At 41.6% G+C, this 18,128-nt stretch overlaps 1 protein-coding gene across 1 annotated transcript in view; it reads left to right on the top strand.

Moving 5' to 3' along the window:
- SIPA1L1 (signal induced proliferation associated 1 like 1) overlaps positions 1-18,128 on the top strand; it is a 135,333-nt gene that overhangs the window by 8,117 nt on the left and 109,088 nt on the right. The window contains exons 2-4 of the mRNA XM_082617702.1: positions 13,038-13,168; positions 15,769-15,977; positions 17,585-17,649. Of these exons, the coding sequence (XP_082473828.1) occupies positions 13,038-13,168; positions 15,769-15,977; positions 17,585-17,649 (405 nt within the window). The remainder of the gene's footprint in view (positions 1-13,037; positions 13,169-15,768; positions 15,978-17,584; positions 17,650-18,128) is intronic.

Genomic DNA, 18,128 nt, shown 5'->3' on the forward strand with positions numbered 1-18,128 from the left:
GTATTTACTTTAGAACTTGATGCCAGGAATTGTTTCCTGGTAGCTACCAAATGCCTGCCTTTCTAATGACAGGTGTGTTTTATTTGTTTGTTTGATTGATTATTATTTATTTATTTATTTATCTATCTATCTATCCATTTATTCATTTATTTATACTGTATCTCCTCTTTTACCTCAACTCCCAGAAGCAAATTTGATGCTCCAGTTGTATAACCTTCATTAACAACACATTTGTTTCCACTTTTGTCTTTTATTTTCCAATTTCTGTTTCATTAGCACAACTTACATATTTCCTTTATAAAGAATGGCCTCAAAAAATTCTTTTTAGAAAAGGTAATTAGTATACATTTATATCCAAATAAAAGACCTCTGTTCCCAGGCTGTGTCTTCAGTTCTAGCTACATTTCTCACTCTCCATTACCTGCTTCCACCTGGTTGGTTATCTAGTTGGCACCTCAAACCCTGGGACACAATTTTTGACTTCATTTTTCTCCCTGAACAAGCCTCCCACATCCTTGCCCTCGTGCTGTAAATGCCACCATTATTATCAGTCACTTGGATTTGAAACACCAAAGCCTCTTTGTTGCCTCACTTCATTGTTCTCAACCTCCAATCAGTTGGGAAGGCCTCTTGAGTCTGCCTTCGAATTGCTCCTAACTTCTGTTCTCTGTGTCCCAATCCCAGTTCTGTCACTTCAAGCCTGCATTACCTCTTGCCCCAATTCTTGGCCATTGTCTTAGTCTCTCCATCTCTAGTCCGTCCTACTCAAAATGCAGTTTCTTGTCTTTGCCAAATACAGTCTAATCACATAGCAATTTACATTTTACATGATTGCATTTATGATTTAATCATGTAACAAATACATTATCGGTCAAGTCCTCTGAGAAGCAGGTGTTGAAACAGTATAGGCGTGCAAGTGGTTTGTTAGGGACCTGGGGGTAATGCCTATGAAAGAAGAGGGCAGAGGAAGCAGAATTTAGCAGGGAAGGCCTTCAGTCCACAGTGCAGGTCTGACACCATGAAAGTAAAAGGGAAAAGAAGCAAAAGTGGGCAGGGGGAGCCTCAGCCTCCCGTGCACATCTGACAAAGTCTCAGCCAACGCCATGGAACGAATAAGAGCATTAGAGAAGTCATTTGTTGGGCAGTAACAGCCAGGACCTGTCACCCCTGGCATGCTCAGTCCTGGGGCTGCCCAAGAAGAGTGTGGCTGGGCTGGAAAACTAGAAGATCCAAAGATGCTACAGCCAGAGACTTTCAGCTAATTGCATTTCTTGTGGCTGAATGGGTTGTGAGCCCTTTCTGGAAGGGGAGATGTTAAGTGTTGTGCCTCTGTGGCTGCCACAGGTGCATGAGTGCCTTCATCATGCTCGGCATGATTTTGGACACTTGGAGTGAGAAGTAAAACGGAGCACCTTCATGAGCTTACATTCTGGTGGAGGCAAGCAGACAGTAAACAAATCAAACAATGCTTACTGTGAAAATTAATAATGCAGAGTTGGAGAAAGTAATCCCTGTCCTAATTCTAATAGTTTGATTTGTAATCTTCTCTATCTTTTCTTTTTTTCTTTTTTTTTTAAATTGAAGTATAGTTCATTTACAATGTTGTGTTAGTTTCAGGTGTACAGCAAAATGATTCATTTATACATACATATAGAAAGATTGATACTTTTTCAGATTCTTTTCCATTATAGGTTACTACAAGATATTGAGTATAGTTCCCTGTGCTCTACAGTAGGTACTTGTTGTATACCTATTTATATATAGCAGTTTTTATACGTTTCTAAATCTTTTCTTACTCAAAAATTTATTATCCTATTTACTATTGAGTGCCCTTCATATTTTTAAGTAGTTTTAAAAATTAACACCTGCACATTCATACATTTATTTGTTCATGACATAATGTTTATTAAACATCCACTCTGTGCCAGCTACAGTGCTCAGAGGAAGAACAAAAGCAAATAATTTTTTTTCTAATTTTTTTCCCTTAAGTGATCTGTATCTTCTGAGTTGAATTTTCTGTTTGTCTTTCATGCTGTTGGTTTTCCTTAGTTGTCCAGTAATCTTTGCCACATTTATGAACAAAGGCCAAGGAGGATTGGTGTAAGTGGCAGGCTTCCCCTGCAGCGCTGTGGGTCTTTTTCCCTAGCTGGCCTCACATTACATGGGGGAAGTGAGGGCTAGCACTGGAAAAGTAGTGAGACCCCCTAACAGGGAGGAGTGTGTAGACTGAGAGGGTAGTGAGCCCGGTGCAGATAGAAACCCACATGGGCGCCGGAGTTGGGAGGGCTTTATTGTGCTCCCCTCCTGCCTTTCCTCCCGCCCGTGCATCAGAGTAGGTTGTTCTCCCTGTGTCTCCTGGGATTCTGAGTAACCTGCTCCTTCCCAAAGGTGCGAGTGCCTTCCCACCACTGTTCCAAGTCACCCTATGCCCTGGTTTCTGCCCAGGGCTTTCTATGGCGCCCTGGTTCATAACCAGTCTAAGCACTCCTTGAAGGCAAGGACCACAGATTAGGCAGGCTCAGCAAATGTTTCACAACTGAATGAATGTTTGGTCCTGATGCAAAGTATAAAATTTATTGCGTTGAGGAGCCAGTGTATCTTATATTTATAGCATCAGGTAGAGGCAGGGAGGGCCCACTGTGTCCATGACCTTGTGTTATACTCTGGACACCAAATAATATGTTACAGTTCCTTTTCCTCTCTTTTCAGGAAATGAGACCACAGATAAGTCTGTGTGTGGTCATGGTGGTTTGTGGAAATTAACCAAGACCACCAGTCGATCCCCATAGACCCAAAACACAATTATGGAGACTGATTTTTACTATTGTAAACCTTCTTAGACACAAATGATGGATGCTAAAGTCAGTGGATGACAGTTTGAGGAGAAACAGGAGAAGAAGCAGGATTTACATAATCTCAAAGTATCTCCCCAAAGATACTTGTAAACCACGAGGAGAAAAACAGTAACTTTTCAGGGAAGAAACCTGTCACGTGCCACCTTAATGGAATGGATCAGGTCTCTGTTATGAACTCCATGAAATGATGCACTGAGGTTACATCATTTCTGTGGTTCTCTTGCGCAAAATGCATAACGTTAGTCCAAGCATGTGAAACCACCAGACAAACCCAAATTGAGCGATAAATACTGTTCAAAGGTGTCATGGTCATGAAAGACTGTTACAGACTGAGGAACTGTGACAGACTGCAGGAGACTAAGGAGAAATAATAACAATTAAGTACAACATGGGATAATGAATGAGATTTCAGAACGAAAAAGGACATAGTGGAAAAACTAGTGAAATTTGAGTAAGATCTTTAGTAAATGTTAATTTACCGATTCTGATTAATGCCGACTGTGCTATATGTAGTTACATAAGATGTTAACGTTGGGGAAGACTGGGTTAAGGATACATGGATTGAAATTCTTTGTACTATATTTGCAACTTCTCTGTAAGTCCAAAAGCAGTCAAGATAAAACGTAAAACACAAAAACCTTCAGGTACAGTCCATAACAGCAGCTGACATGAACCATCCACATGAAAATGGGAATACTTCCTCAACTTTGTGTGTCAACATGCATCAAGGCGAATGCCACGCTTACTAATTCCTATACCCAAAGAATTTCTGTGCTCTTTGTTTTGCAGTTTCGAGGACATAAGGGCCCTTTAGGTCTGTTATTTCAGTACAAGTTAACATATAATAAATCCTGCCACCCATTTTTCAAATGCACACCTCATTATTAACTTCAGACACCAGTGAGCCACCAAAATTAGGTGCTCCAAACATACTTGCTTTATTGTACCACTTCCTTTGCTTATCTTCTCTTGGAGCTCCCTGCTGTGTATGGGGAGGTCATGCATCTGAACTTCAGGGCAGCAAGAGGAGAGACCTCTCTAACTGCATTCGAGTCAAGTAGAAGCATTCAGTGATGTAGAAGCATCAGCAGAAGCAACCTCAGCAACCCATATCGACACAAGTGTGTGGGCTGTGCTGAGTTTTTGAGACACATTGCATGGGCTTCACCCTCATGAGCGGCAGTGACTTTGGCCTTGACTGAATTTCTGTTTCTGAGGGACTTCCTTTCAAACCCTTCAGAAGCATTTTACACAGACATCTTCCTGCAATATCCCTAGTAAGGAGATACAAAAGATTTTTTTAAATATAAAGACATTGAGTCAGAGACAGGTGTTTCATTATAATTTCTTTCATTTGGATGTTAAATTTTTTTTTTCTGAGCTGGCATTTGTAACTAACGTTAAACTTAAAGAGTTACATTAATATGCAACCTTGTAAACTATGCTTTATATACTCTTTGACCATTTGCAAACCAAATACATTTTTTATACTTTTAAAAATCTTCCTATTGTAAAAGTCTCATATATTCATTACAGAAAAATTAGCAACTATAGCAAATTAATCATGTGATTACTACTGATTTTATTTCTCATCTTTTTTAATACATATTCATTTTTTAAGTAAAATAAGGATCACTAAATATAGTTTTATGTATTTTTTTCATGGTTCCATAATTGGCTATGCCATCATTTATTTAAAGTTTTCCAGCTGTTCTATATTCAGGCGTTCCAGTTTCTTATTATAAATCATTCTTACATTAGATCTTCCTAAGTGTCTTTTGATTGTTTGTTTGTTTGTTTTTCCCCATTGACCCCTTTGGCAGTTTGGTGAAATCTGTGGACTCTCCTTAGAATAATGTTTTTAAGTGCATAAAATAAACGTACAAAGCAAGCCAAGCATATTAAAATACAATTGTAAGAGTGTTAAAAATTTTGTGACATACTATATAGATGCTTCTTATTGCATTAACAAAAAGATCCAGCATCAAATCTGATAACTACCATAATTTCAAAGTTGTGATGAGCATAATTGATATTTTGATGTCTGCAACAACTGTAACGTGATATGAAAATATCTATGATTTCTATTGGCATCAAAGTCACGTGTACAGCTAATATTACTGTAGTTGGTTGGCTCATTTACAGCTAACAGAAATGCTACGTTTCATTTAGAAGTTAGTGAAAATAAAGTTATAATTTTTTTCATTCAAGTTCATGGACCCCCTAATTTCTATCCATAGACAAGTTTAAAAACCTTGACCTTACATAAATGATTTTGTTACGTAACTTTCTTACCACATGTCCAATTATTTACGTTAAGGTAGAGCCCTGGTGTGAACTTTATAGGAACCTTGAATTTTATTGCCAAATTTTTCTTAAGAAAGCTTAGACCAGGAAGGTCCAACTGATATTTTAAGACTATAGTGTTTAACATTTTCTTGACTACTTTGAATATTTACAGTTTTTATTTTAGACCATTTATTATAGGTCCAAAACATTTTCATTTCTTCGATCACTAATGAGATTGAATTTTTAAAAATATAATTATTGGCTATTTGTCATAGATAATGGCCAATTAAAAATCTCCCGTTTTGGGCTTCCCTGGTGGCGCAGTGGTTGAGAGTCCGCCTGCCGATGCAGGGGACGCGGGTTCGTGCCCCGGTCCGGGAGGATCCCACATGCCGTGGAGCGGCTGGGCCCGAGAGCCATGGTGGCAGAGCCTGCGCATCCAGAGCCTGTGCTCCGCAACAGGAGAGGCCACAGCAGTGAGAAGCCCGCGTATCGCAAAAAAAAAAAAAAATCTCCCGTTTTGACACTGATACTTTTTATTTTCCCTTTGTTTCAACTAGAGCTTTCTTTGTACTTTTTTTCTTTAACCATTTGTATGCAATTTATTAATGTCAGTCTTAGTCTGCTTTTTATTGGCAAGTTAGGGGGCTACTGGGGGCTGCTTGGTCATGTGAGACTTTAAGCCTAACAACGTCATGTAATTTTGGCAAATAGACCACCTTACCTTTTAAGAGTTACCTATGGAAAGAAGAATTGGAACTTCAGAGTACTGTGCACTTTGTAAATGTGGGCAATTACTCTTATGCAACCATAATTATAAGCTTAGTGGAGTGCTTTGGGACAGAATTCTGGCCTGTGGCCAGTCCTGTATAAATGTCCCCATCCATTACTCTGACCTGCTTTTGATTATGATGCAAAGTCCTAGGCTATTTAGTTCTCATGGAACCTCCACCCTTATAATTAGGATGAGCCTTTTGGGGACCAGAGACAGAACCTCTGAGTGGTGCTCTTCTCGGAAAGAGCCATTCATTCATTCATTCATTTAAAGTTTTAAAAACTTTTTAAAATTAATTTATTTACTTATGTTTGGCTGTGTTGGGTCTTTGTTGCTGCATGCAGGCTTTCTCTAGTTGTGGCCAGCAGGGGCGACTCTTCGTTGCAGTGCACGGGCTTCTCATTGCGGTGGTTTCTCTTGTTGCGGAGCATGGGCTCTAGGCGCGCAGGCTTCTTCAGTAGTTGTGGCGCATGGGCTCAGTAGCTGTGGCTCGCGGGCTTTAGAGCGCAGGCTCAGTAGTTGTGAAACACGGGCTTACTTGCTCCGCAGCATGTAAGATCTTCCCGGACCAGGGCTCGAACCCATGTCTCCTGCATTGGCAGGCAGATTTGTAACCCCTGCCACCAGGGAAGTCCTCGGAAAGGCCATTTAAACAGTTGGATCCTTACTACCTCCACTTTGGCAAACCTGTGTTTTCATTTTTAAGGCAGAATATGCTGTTGCCACTTTTTTTTTCTTTCTTTTTTTTTTTTTTTTTTTGCGGTACGTGGGCCTCTCACTGCTGTGGCCTCTTCCGTTGCGGAGCACAGGCTCCGGACGCACAGGCTCAGCGGCCATGGCTCACGGGCCCAGCTGCTCTGCGGCATGTGGGATCCTCCCGGACTGGGGCACGAACCCGCGTCCCCTGCATTGGCAGGCGGACTCTCAACCACTGCGCCACCAGGGAAGCCCTTTTTTCTTTTTTGTTTGTGATTTTATTTTCCTTTCCTTCTTTACAATTAAAATGCCAGGCTTTTAACTTTTTTTTTGCCTTTTTGCACACATGCTTATCCACAGCTTGAAACTGGGTGATGTGACTGTACTTGATCTAATTACTTGGGACTTTGAACTATTTACTATGTCCCCTCTCTAAAAATGTGAAAAAATTTATTAGTTATTATTGTGACTGTGTCAGCCAGAAATATGGCTATTTGTGTGGAATGTTCTAGTGATAGCAGAACTAGGCATTGGTGCTCTTCGTACCATCCTTGTTAAAACTCAAGAACTAGAACTAATAACAAAACTTCAGGCTGAAAATTTGTTTAGGTGCTAAAGATGAGAAATGAAGGCAGCGGATAATCAGCCATGTAAGGATAAAACATGAATATTGCTCCCTTTAAACCCAGTGACAGGGGCTTCCCCGGTGGTACAGTGGTTAAGAATCCACCTGCCAATGCAGGGGACACGGGTTCGAGCCCTGGGCCGGGAAGATCCCACATTGCTGTGGAGCAGCTAAGCCCATGTGCCACAACTACTGAGCCTGCACTCTAGAGCCCACGATCCACAACTACTGAATCCCATGTGCCTAGAGCCCGTGCTCTGCAACAAGAGAAGCCACTACAATGAGAAGCCTGTGCACCTCAACGAAGAGTAGCCCCCACTCGCCGCAACTAGAGAAAGCCTGCATGCATCAACGAAGACCCAACGCAGCCTAAATAAATAAATAAATTTATTAAGAAACAAACAAAACTCACAGTGACACCTTGGCAGTATAGCACATCAAGGAATAAAGCTTTATGTGTCATCTGGCTAGTTAATCCCTTTAGGCATCACATTTTATTTAACTATTTTTTATTCACAGTACAGTTTTAGAAACGTTTGGGAAGATAATGTTAGATGTAATGGCTAAGAAAATGAGCTTTGGAATTGGTACTTAAGATAATATGTTTGAGTTCTGGTGTTGCTGTTTACTAGTTGTGGCTGGGAAGTGACTTATTCTGTCTAAATCATATTTGCCACATCTGTGAAAAAGAAGGCAAAGCCTGTATTTTCTGGTTGATGTGAGTACTAGAGTGCTTGGCAAAGTTCCTCACTTTGCTGCATTATATCATTCTAATGGAGTGATTGCAATACTGGTTTTTGGCATTCCAGTAGGCTGGCACAAAAATATCATTCTTTTTGGTGGAGTAATCCCTGTATTTCAGTTCATCCATCAGCAGATTTAACCACCCTGCTTGAGTCTCCAACTCCTCTTTCCTTTCCCTTTCCTCCCTCTGACTTTCATCATCAAAGGCTTCCTGGCCTTTCTTTAACACTTATCGTCTGCATCTCCCCTGTCCCTGTACCCCTTCTCTCCCTTCTGTCCCGCCACCCCCAAAAAGACAAAGCTGGTTGTAGGTATGGCTGGAAGAGCTCTCTGCGGTTGATGGATAGCACCGCCAGCAAAAGGTGGAGGTACATGGCTGGTAGGAAGAAATAAAACATGCTGCAGAGGGGAGCAAGTGCAGAAGTGCTGCCCCAAGGCTGTGGTCCCAAGAGGAAAGTACCGCAGTCCAGTGAACTTGAAGGACAGGTAGCAGCAAGAGTGGCCAGAAGGACTGGACACAGGATGTCCCTAAAAGGCTAGGTTTTAAGTTTAAAAAAAAAAAAAAAAAGTCATGTGTCTTGAGATCAAAGTTTAAAGACTCAAAAATTCAATTTAAGGTAATTTGCTGAACCAGACTCCTCTATTGGCGAATTATACATTGCATTCGGATTTTGAACTGAAAAAGTTGTGTTCATGTAGAAAGGATTTTTGTCTGTACTTCTGTAATCCTCAGGAGCAGAAAAATGGATGGTGGACCAAAAGCAAGGCTTTTGTTGTAAGAATAATTCTTACTCAAGTTGAAAGACTTTTTGAACAAGTGGAGTCTGAACACGATATTAGTGAATTTAACACAGGAAGCCAGGCCAGAATCTCCATCTCTACTGACGAAACTGAAATAAAGATCAAATGGAAATGCTTTCCTGGAAATAATAGCTAGAGCTCTTTTTCAGTAAAAAAAAAAAGATTGATGTTTCTGCACAAACACACAAATAAGTTTTTAAAAGATCTTCCTGGAGTTATCAAACCAGAGATGGGTTTGTTTGAACATAGAGTCTGAAGAAGGTGTTAGAAGTTAGTTTATAATGATCTCATCAGCATTCCCCCAACTCAGAAATGTAGTTCTTCAGTAGCTGGGAAAAATCCCACAAAAAATATAGCCAGGTGTTGAGGACGACACACACAAAAAAGTTTAAATGATCTTTAATTTTTTTTCATTTTTAAATCAATATTCTTCACTTTTATATAGGATTTAGTTTCTTTTTAAAATAACGCTATTATTTTATCTGCCAATTTATGCTCAAATGATTGTGTTTAATATTTATATTTTTATAAATTTACATTTTTCTGTTGTAACATTTCTAAATTTTTGTAGTTGAAATATATTAAATATTTGGTTTCCCTAATTTGTATTTTTATGAATTCTTAAAGTATTATTGTTACTATACAAAGTACACACTTTCATTTTGCTCCAGTGTTCAACCACTCTTTGAGAGGGTGTCTAAATAATATTTCAGATGTGACCTGAAGGATGAGAGGACTTAGTCAAATAAAGAGGAGTTGTGGGAAGAATGTTCTAGGTTAGGGTGTCTCAGGTGAGAAGGGGCATAGTGAATTGAGAAGTTCAGTATGATTGGTACTCAGAGTTCAGAAGGATGATGGAAATGTCCAAGTTGAAACTGGAGTGATGGGCTGGTGACAGGCTGTGAGAGCCTTTGGGAAGCCACGGGAAGTATCCAAGGACCGGTGGGAAACCAGAGGAGGGTTATAAACTTAATAATGATGGTCAAGTTTGCATCTTAGAAGCCAATCAGGAAAAGCCAATCAATCAGAAGACTCACAGACATCCAGGCAAATGATGATGAGGGTAAATCAGTGGCAGTGAGACGGAGGAAAAGTAGGTGGATTTGAGAGCTGTTTAGGAACTAGAATTCACAAGGCATGACATTGGGTCTGGCATGAGCAACTAGAGGAATGTAGTAGCAGTCACCGAAATTGGGGTTGCAGGGAGAGCTGTATAGGTTTGTATGGAAGGTGATGGGTCCACTTTTACAGATGCCATGGGACAAACAAACAGTGAGTTCCGTGAGGTAGATGTAAAGATCCAGGGCTGACAGACGTCTGGAGTGGGCAGGTGGACTCTTGAGAGTCATCAGCATTGAGGTGGTCGTGGAAGTTCTGAGAGTGGATGGAAGGTTCCAGATGGGAAGAGGAAGGGAAACTGAGTAAGAAGAGCCAGAGTGGTGGAAGGAAAATCAGGAGAGGGTGGTGTCTGAGAAGCCAGGATGAGTGTTTCTAGAAAACAAATGAAATGGCCAACTGTGCCATTGGCGAGTTGTTGTGGCGAATTTGAGCAAAATAAGGGCCAAAAGTTTCTATTTGTTTTAACTTTAAGGCTGACATTGGTGACTGTGCAATGGTGTCAGATGATAGGAATCCTAAAGTGAAGAATTAGGCATTTCTTTCGAGAAGTTTCCAGTGGAAGGAAAGAAAAAGGAGATAACCTGGAGGTGGATAAGGAATTGAGGGTCAGTGTTATGGTTAAAGATGAAGGAGACTTGAGCCTGATTAAATGATGATGGGAATGAGCAGGCAGAGAGGGGAAGTTGAAGATACAGGGAGGGTGATCAGGCATCAGTGTCCCTGGGAAGGTGGAATGAGTGGAGACCAGAATTTTGGGGGAGATTGCGTTTTAGATTGTAAAGGAAAGGAAGCAGAAGTCTGGACCCAGGTTAAGTGTGTGTGATGGTGGAAAGTGAGGACAGTTGCTTCTGAAATGGCTCTTTATCTTCTTTGTGATGTAGACACCATTATCTGCTGAGATTGAGAGAAGGTAGATGGGGGGAGTTTTTTTTTTTTTTTCTTTTTTTTTTTTTTGCTGCAGTACACGGGCTTCTCACTGTTGTGGCCTCTCCCGTTGCGGGGCACAGGCTCCGGATGCGTAGGCTCAGCGGCCACGGCTCATGGGCCCAGCCGCTCCGTGGCATGTGGGATCTTCCCGGACCGGGGCACGAACCCGTGTCCCCTGCATTGGCAGGTGGACTCTCAACCACTGCACCACCAGGGAAGCCCGAGTTGAGGTTACTGACACTAATTGAGAGGACCCCCGTCTTTGTGAATTTCTCCAGCAGCAGAGAATAGCAGCCTCACCTGCCCTTTCTGAGGTTTGTGTGTGGGGGTGTTTGAGGAGTTTCTGGAGAGTCAGGTTTCAGTAGAGTCCATGAAGTGCAAGGAACAGGATATAATGAATGTGAAGCTCATCTTTGACACATTCACTGGTGTGCTCTGCTGCCGGCTTAAAATATGCTCTGAAGTTATTGAAGTGTGTTAAGCTCTGCGCTCCTTCAGTGAATGGCCCCAGACTGCTGCCGTCTTGTTTCTCTTTCAGTTCTTGTCCGCTTTTTTATACGATTTCTGTCTCCTCCCTTTCTGTTTTCTTCCTTGTTGTCAGTTGTTCTGTCCCATTGCTGTCTGCATGAAAGTTTCTATCAGCCCTACACCCTGGACTTGGTCAACATCTGGAATTATCACACCTCTGAAATCAAGCTGTGGGCTTGAAGATCAGACAACCACGCTTATTAAAATTATGTGCAAAGTAAGAGTAAATAACCTCTGAGTGTGATTCTCACGTGCTGTGCTTTGAGGGTGTACATAAGTGTTTGTACATGAATTTTGTGATGTTTATTGGGTTGTTTCTCAGCGGTCCATATATGAGATGTTTGTTGCTTGTATTCCCATTGTGTTTCCCTTATTTTGAATTTCCATGGATTATGATAATATTCTTAGAGAACCCGTGATATTAATGAGTACATCTTTTATAATTGTTCTTTAGTACTTGCAAAGCATTTTCATACGTATTACCTAAATTTTAAAATTACATGATTAGATATTTTATGCTATTGTTTCTTATTATTCTCATGGATTTTCAAATACATGTTTTGTATGAGAATAATATGTATTTTCAAATATTGATGCATTTTGTATGAGAATAAGCTACCATGTCACAACTCAGTCATTTAACCATGTCACATGTAAATGAAATAGGACAATGTAAAGTAAGTGTTTTGGAGGTTCGAAAAGTAAGTTATCTGTTCTGGCTTTTCATATATTTGTTTTATTCGCTTTCTCGTCTGTAAACGTATCATGTCTGTATCAACGATTTTAATTTTTTTTAAGAAGTAGATATTTAGGTGTAGAGTAAATATCACTTTTTACGTTTTCCGTAAATTTATTTAATTTTGATCGCGATCTTCCTTCTTGTCAGGAGGAAGGTAAAGTCAACACCAGTTATTTGGACACTTTCCCCCAAACCCCAAGGTTGTGCTAAGGTTTGGAGTCTGGAGCAATGCCAGACATTGAGGAGAGAGGCCCCTGAGTCACCATTAGTCACACGGCCACACTGGTTGCCTAGGAGAGACCCGTTATCCCAGCCCTCACTTCCCTCCAGGTTCAGTGGCTCCGTGGAATGCCTTTTGTGCTTACTGTGTGGGAACCATTGGTGAGGCCCAGAGCCCTGGGTCTGAGCTTCTGCCTCCCAGGGGCACTTTGAAGCTCTTACCTCTGAGCTAAGACTCCATCTTACTTGGGCAATGTGGGAGGAAAGCTGCCAAGTAACTCACAGACCCCTCTCCAGTCCAGGGAATCTTTTTTAATCTGCAGGAAATCCCTCCGTAATCAAACTTTGTTCTCAGTAGGTTTCGGGGGAGTTTGTTGTTACTGTTGTTATTGTTTTCATGAAAGCTAAGAAGCCCTGACACAATATAGCCTGTTTATAAGGAGAAAACACAAATTTCTTTTAAAAAAAATAGCAGAGCAGTAAGTTGCCGAGTAGTAAACACCTGAACAGGCCACCTCTGTTGTCTTACCTCCTCTGAGACTAAACCTGCATAGCTGAGTCTTTACTTTTATAACTCATTGAAGAATACTGATTTTGTTAAACGCGTTTACATTTTATTGGTATGGAGTAATTTCTGAGTGATCTAAATAGCAAGCAGCATGTAACATTTTTAAGTGTTCTGTAAATATTCTAATTTTGTTTTGTGTCATTGTACCTAAGAACACTGGAACTATTTTGGGGCAGATGAGAATCTTGGTCCGGTGGCTGTGAGCATTCGAAGGGAAAAACCAGAAGAAACGAAAGAAAATGGATCTCCCTACAACTACCGAATAATTTTTAGAACTAGTGAGGTAAGTCGCACATGAGAAAGACTTGAGGCTTAATTTAATTGAGGAAAAAATAGAGTAGTAGCAGTAGCAAAGCAATTAAATTTAATAGCTCATGGTTACAAATGTCTTCAGAATAAACAAAGACCCCTTTCATTCCTTCCGGTGGTGATAGGGCTGGACATAATGGTTAGATCTGGACCCTTTCTTCCCATCTAGCTCTGGATAGATGCAATAAATGAATGGGAGTTTTGATTCACAGAAAGATATGTCCATTAAGTGTGACCCAAGGAAATTGGAGTCCTCAGAATCCCAAACTGGATATTACATATCCTGCTTGGGCAGCCGGAAGGCACCGAGCCAGCTTGAGGAGGCAGAGAGGGTCAGCCAAGACTTAACTCACTTTTCCAAACTATTGCTTAGGACATTTCTTGACCCAAGAAAACTCTTTTATTCTTGCATTTTCACTTTGCCATCTTGGACCTATTCTCGGAGGCCTAAAATGCGGACTGTTTGAACCAGAGGCTGTCTAATTGTGGGTAAGACAGGTTCTTGGAGCTCTTTAGGGATCTAAGTACACATAATATGTGAGTTTTTATTTTAAAATGAAATTCAGGCCAGAAAAAGAAAAGGAAACATAAAGTAGCCAACAAAGCATTAAAAAAAAAAACAAACTCGTGAACAAGTTTGGGACTATGAGGTTCTTTTCCTTTGTTTTCTTTCTAAACATATGTTTAGTTGTGCCAGCTATCAATTTATTGCCTCTTTGAACCAGATTACTTTAGGATTGTTGTTATACATTAATGCCTAATGCTCCCTCGAGGTATCTAGAAAATAATGGTTCTGAAACTAGTTTAAATAGGGCATTTGGCTTCATTTCCCCCATTGAATACAAGGCAGGTTGCAGGGGTTGGCTTCACTTAGTAATTGTTCCTCAGCTTGAACTCTGGGGAAATTAAAAAGAGGATTTTTAAAGGCACAGCTTTAATATCTCGTGTTGTGTCGAGTGGCGCGAGAGAAACGAAGAACTCACATGCTGTGGGGTCCTTTTTCTCCGTGCCAAAGCTGATCGTTAAGCAGGGTCAGTACTTTTGCTGAACGTGAAAAGCACAGAGGACACACTGTGTTTTTGAAGCTGGGTGTCGGTAGTCGCTCCTCAGACGCCACCGGATTTCTGAGAGCCACACTTACCTCCTCCCACCTGTTTTTGTCCTTCCTGTCCTTACCTTTCCCCCTCCCCAAGGCCACTCTGATTTAAGTCCTCATCATACTTTTCCTTTTCTATGTTTTTTATCCATTTCAATTTCTTCTTCTTGCCACTATCCTATCATTCTTCATGCCGGACGTTGAAGCTTTCTAAATCGGTACTTTCGTTCTCAGATCCTGTCTCTGGTGTCCATGATTGTCCCTTCCAGCTTGCCTTGCAGGCACGCCACGGCTGGTCACAGCCCCTCTCTCTCCAGGTCACCTCCTATCCTAAGTGAATGTGGTCCCTCTGCTTCTCCCTGCCTTAGCCTCAAATGCTCGATCTGTACCTCCCTCCTGCAGTTACAATTAAACCACACTTAAGGCTTCTCTCTAGTCCTGTAGTTCAGTCCTTTTCCTGCCAACCCCTTCGACGGTCCATGGGGCCACCTCCTTACCCTTTGATTGAAACATCCAAGCCAAATGTTGTTCATGGTTCAAAAACCCATTACCACCAGTTTTCATGTTCAAATTAATGTTTAACCAGTGACAGCCCCATTGTTACAATTGCTCAAGCCAGAGACCTTGAGGCCACTTTTGACTCCTCTCTTCTCCTTCCTCCTGCTCCCCATATCGGGTGTGTCCACAAAAGTGGTTGACTTTGTCTTCAAAATGTATCCAGAATTCAACCGCTTCTCCAATCCCACTGCCTCTGCCTGGGCCAAGTCACCATCATCTTTCTCCAAGAACCATTCTTCCTGCTTGTGCCCTTAAGCCCTGCATCCTTTCAAGCCCAGCAGGAGTCCTTTAGAAATGTAATCCACGTCTTGTCATTCCTCAATTCAAAATCCTTTCATGGTTTCCCATCTTCCAAGTTAAAGTCATTCTCCTTGCTAGCCTAGGAGTCCAGACGCATCTGCTTCCGACCTTGACCTCATCTCCGAAAACTCCCCCTCACTCAGTCTTTTCCAGCCACACTGTCCTCCTTCCCTCCGGGCAATCTCAGGACCCCTCTGTCTCAGGGCTCCGATAGTCCCTATTCCTCTGTATTCAGTGTTCTCCCCAGGCATCCTCGTGGCCGCAGCTCTCTCTTTTCCTTCTGGCCTTTACTCTTAAGTTACAGGGGCCTTCCTTGGCCACTGGATCTAAAATTTCTACTCCCTCATATCTCATTTCATGTCCAATTCCAGGCTTTCTTTTTCTCATGAACACTTAACCACTATCTCATGCACTGTACTTACTTACTTGGTTCATTTTGTGACTCTCCCGCTCAGATATAAGCTCAGGGAAGATGAGGACTCTGAGAGGTTCGTGACTACGTGCCTGACGCCTCAAACAGCCCTCCCCCTTCATTCCTTCCTTCCTCTCTAACGTTTATTTAATGAATTGCCACTAGCCTTTGTGTAATTTTTTACATTCCGATAGAAATAATCCTTAAGTGTGGTTTAATTGTAATATTGTTAACACAAATTCGTGTGTGCCCGACGCACAGCGAGGACAAAGTGAAACGTCAGAGTTCGGAGCAGAGAGAGGTTTATCGCAAACCCATGCAAGGAGACAAGGTGGCTCATGCCCTGAAAAGCCTCAAGCTCCTCGAAGGGTTTCGGCAAAGCATTTCTAAAGGCCAGGAGTGGGGGTGGGTCGCAGGGTACGTGATCAGCTTGTGCACAGTTCTCTGACTGGCTGATGGTGAGGCAGCACGGTGGTGTCACAGGGGTTCACATTGTGAGTCCTTAGGCTCCAGGAGGCCTGAGAAAACACCACTGAGGGTAATCAAGTAGTTCTTCCATTCGATGGGGGGGTTTCACATCTGCAGAACAACTCAGGAAATTTGCATCAAATCTAGGTGCTTCTGAGAGGAGCTAAAGCAGAGGATATGGGGGGAAGGCCCGTCCCGGGAAGGCTCCCATAGGGTCCTGCTCGGTTACAGTATCTTTATGAGAGTTTTCATAGAAATAAACTAATGAAAGTCCTTTGATAGAAATATCTCTAGATGTTGGTTCTGCTCCAGAGCTGCACATTGTAGGATGGGCAGTTCACTCCTTCCCATTGAAGGCAGCTCACTGAGTATATAATAAAGTGAGACTTAATTCTTATGCCTTTGTAGGGGCTTCTCATGCTATTGATTGCTCCTGTTAATAAATCCATTGAGAAAAAAGAAAACATAGTCACCACAGTGACACTGCTGTCGCTTCAGTAGATGGCATCAAGATAACAGAAATTCAAACAAATCTCTTTCAGTAGAAATAGGCATTGCACAACAAAGAAACAAAAAAGGAATTTACATGTATTTGGAAGCGTGACAGTTTGTTTATGAACAAAATCTGTGGTGTGAGTGCTTTTAAGCATGGGTGCACAGGGATTTAGGAGGATTCTCTTCCTGTTTCTGGAAGTCATTAACAAAAATATCAGGAACACTAGTGGTTCGGGTATAAAAAGGAATCATTCCTTTTGGGTTTTCTGCTCTGGCTTTCTTGAGGTGGGCTGCTGTCTTCCTGTGGTGCAGGATTAGCAATGATGAGCGTTCCTCATCTGGGGTTCTTAGCTGGAAATACGTCCAGCCTTTGCAGCCTCCTGTCCCCAGGAGCACGCGAGTTGCTCAGCCGTTTCCGTGATTTAAAAAACGAAACAAAAATTATTTCTGTCAAATTAGATATTAAGTCACAGGAAAAAGATATTTTTTACACAACTGTCATTTGAAAGCAAACTATTTATAAATGAAAGAAAAGATACTAATCAAATGAACGGACTGCAGATACCCCAAGCACCTTTTTCTTGCCTTGAGAGTCAGAGGTTGGTAATCTTGGCTTTTCCTACCCCCATCTCTCTTCTGCATCAGTTGGCACAGTTATAGATTTTACTTCCCTGGTGATTCTTCCTTTGGTTTCCATTTTCCCTGCTAATCCTGTCACACCCTCTGCCTGTTACTTGAAGACGGTTTACAGTTTGTTTCTGTTTTCTCTACCTGTAGTTTCTTCCTCGGGCAGTTCATCTTATTTGTCAACTGAATTTTCTTACATCATCATCCCTATGCAAGCAAGTTCTGATATGGCCGGTTGGAGCCAGATGAGGTGCACGCCTGTCGGGGTACACTCGGCTCGGGGCTCCGGCCTGCCTGTAGCTTCACCACCCACTGCCCCTTTGGGCTCGCTTAGATCCAGCTAAGCTACAGCAATCGCTCTTTCCCGCTCACACCCCGATCTTTCTCATCCCCACACCTTTGCTCTCTGACACTTTTTGTATAATTTTTCCTAGATTTCAAGGCCCCTTTTCAGTGCCAGCCTTTTCCATGAGGGCCTTTCCTTATGCCCTGAGCCACGGTGATCCCTTTTCTGCCTTTGGACTCTTGTAGAACCTGACCTTGTTAAACTTTTCTTAGTAGATATATCCTCCTGAATGGGTATTTCTTAACCTCTCACCCTCTTGCATGCCACACCCAGCCCTCAACATTTGCTCCTGTTGCAGTACAGCGCCTTGTAACCTACACACTTAACAGAAATTCGTTCGACTTAATGAGTTTTTTCTTTAGGTCACCGTACAGTGTTTAAATTATACTGACAACTTTGCCACGTGGAAATGTCTGATAATTAAGACTAGTTTACTTCGACAGATCATTACTTAAGGAAATTCCTTTGCTTATGTTTTTATTTCATAATAATAGAAGGGATCTCAAGACATAAGGGTAAAGCAAAAGTCATTTTAAATGCTGTTCATGGTGCCAGTCTACTACCTATAATCACTGTCCTATTGTAGCAGCATTTGGGAATGGGAATAGTTTAAGCTAGTCAACAGTACATTA

Source organism: Mesoplodon mirus (genome assembly GCF_964341445.2).
Source record: "Mesoplodon mirus genome assembly, chromosome: 4".
In the NCBI taxonomy this organism is placed as follows: Eukaryota; Metazoa; Chordata; class Mammalia; order Artiodactyla; family Ziphiidae; genus Mesoplodon; species Mesoplodon mirus.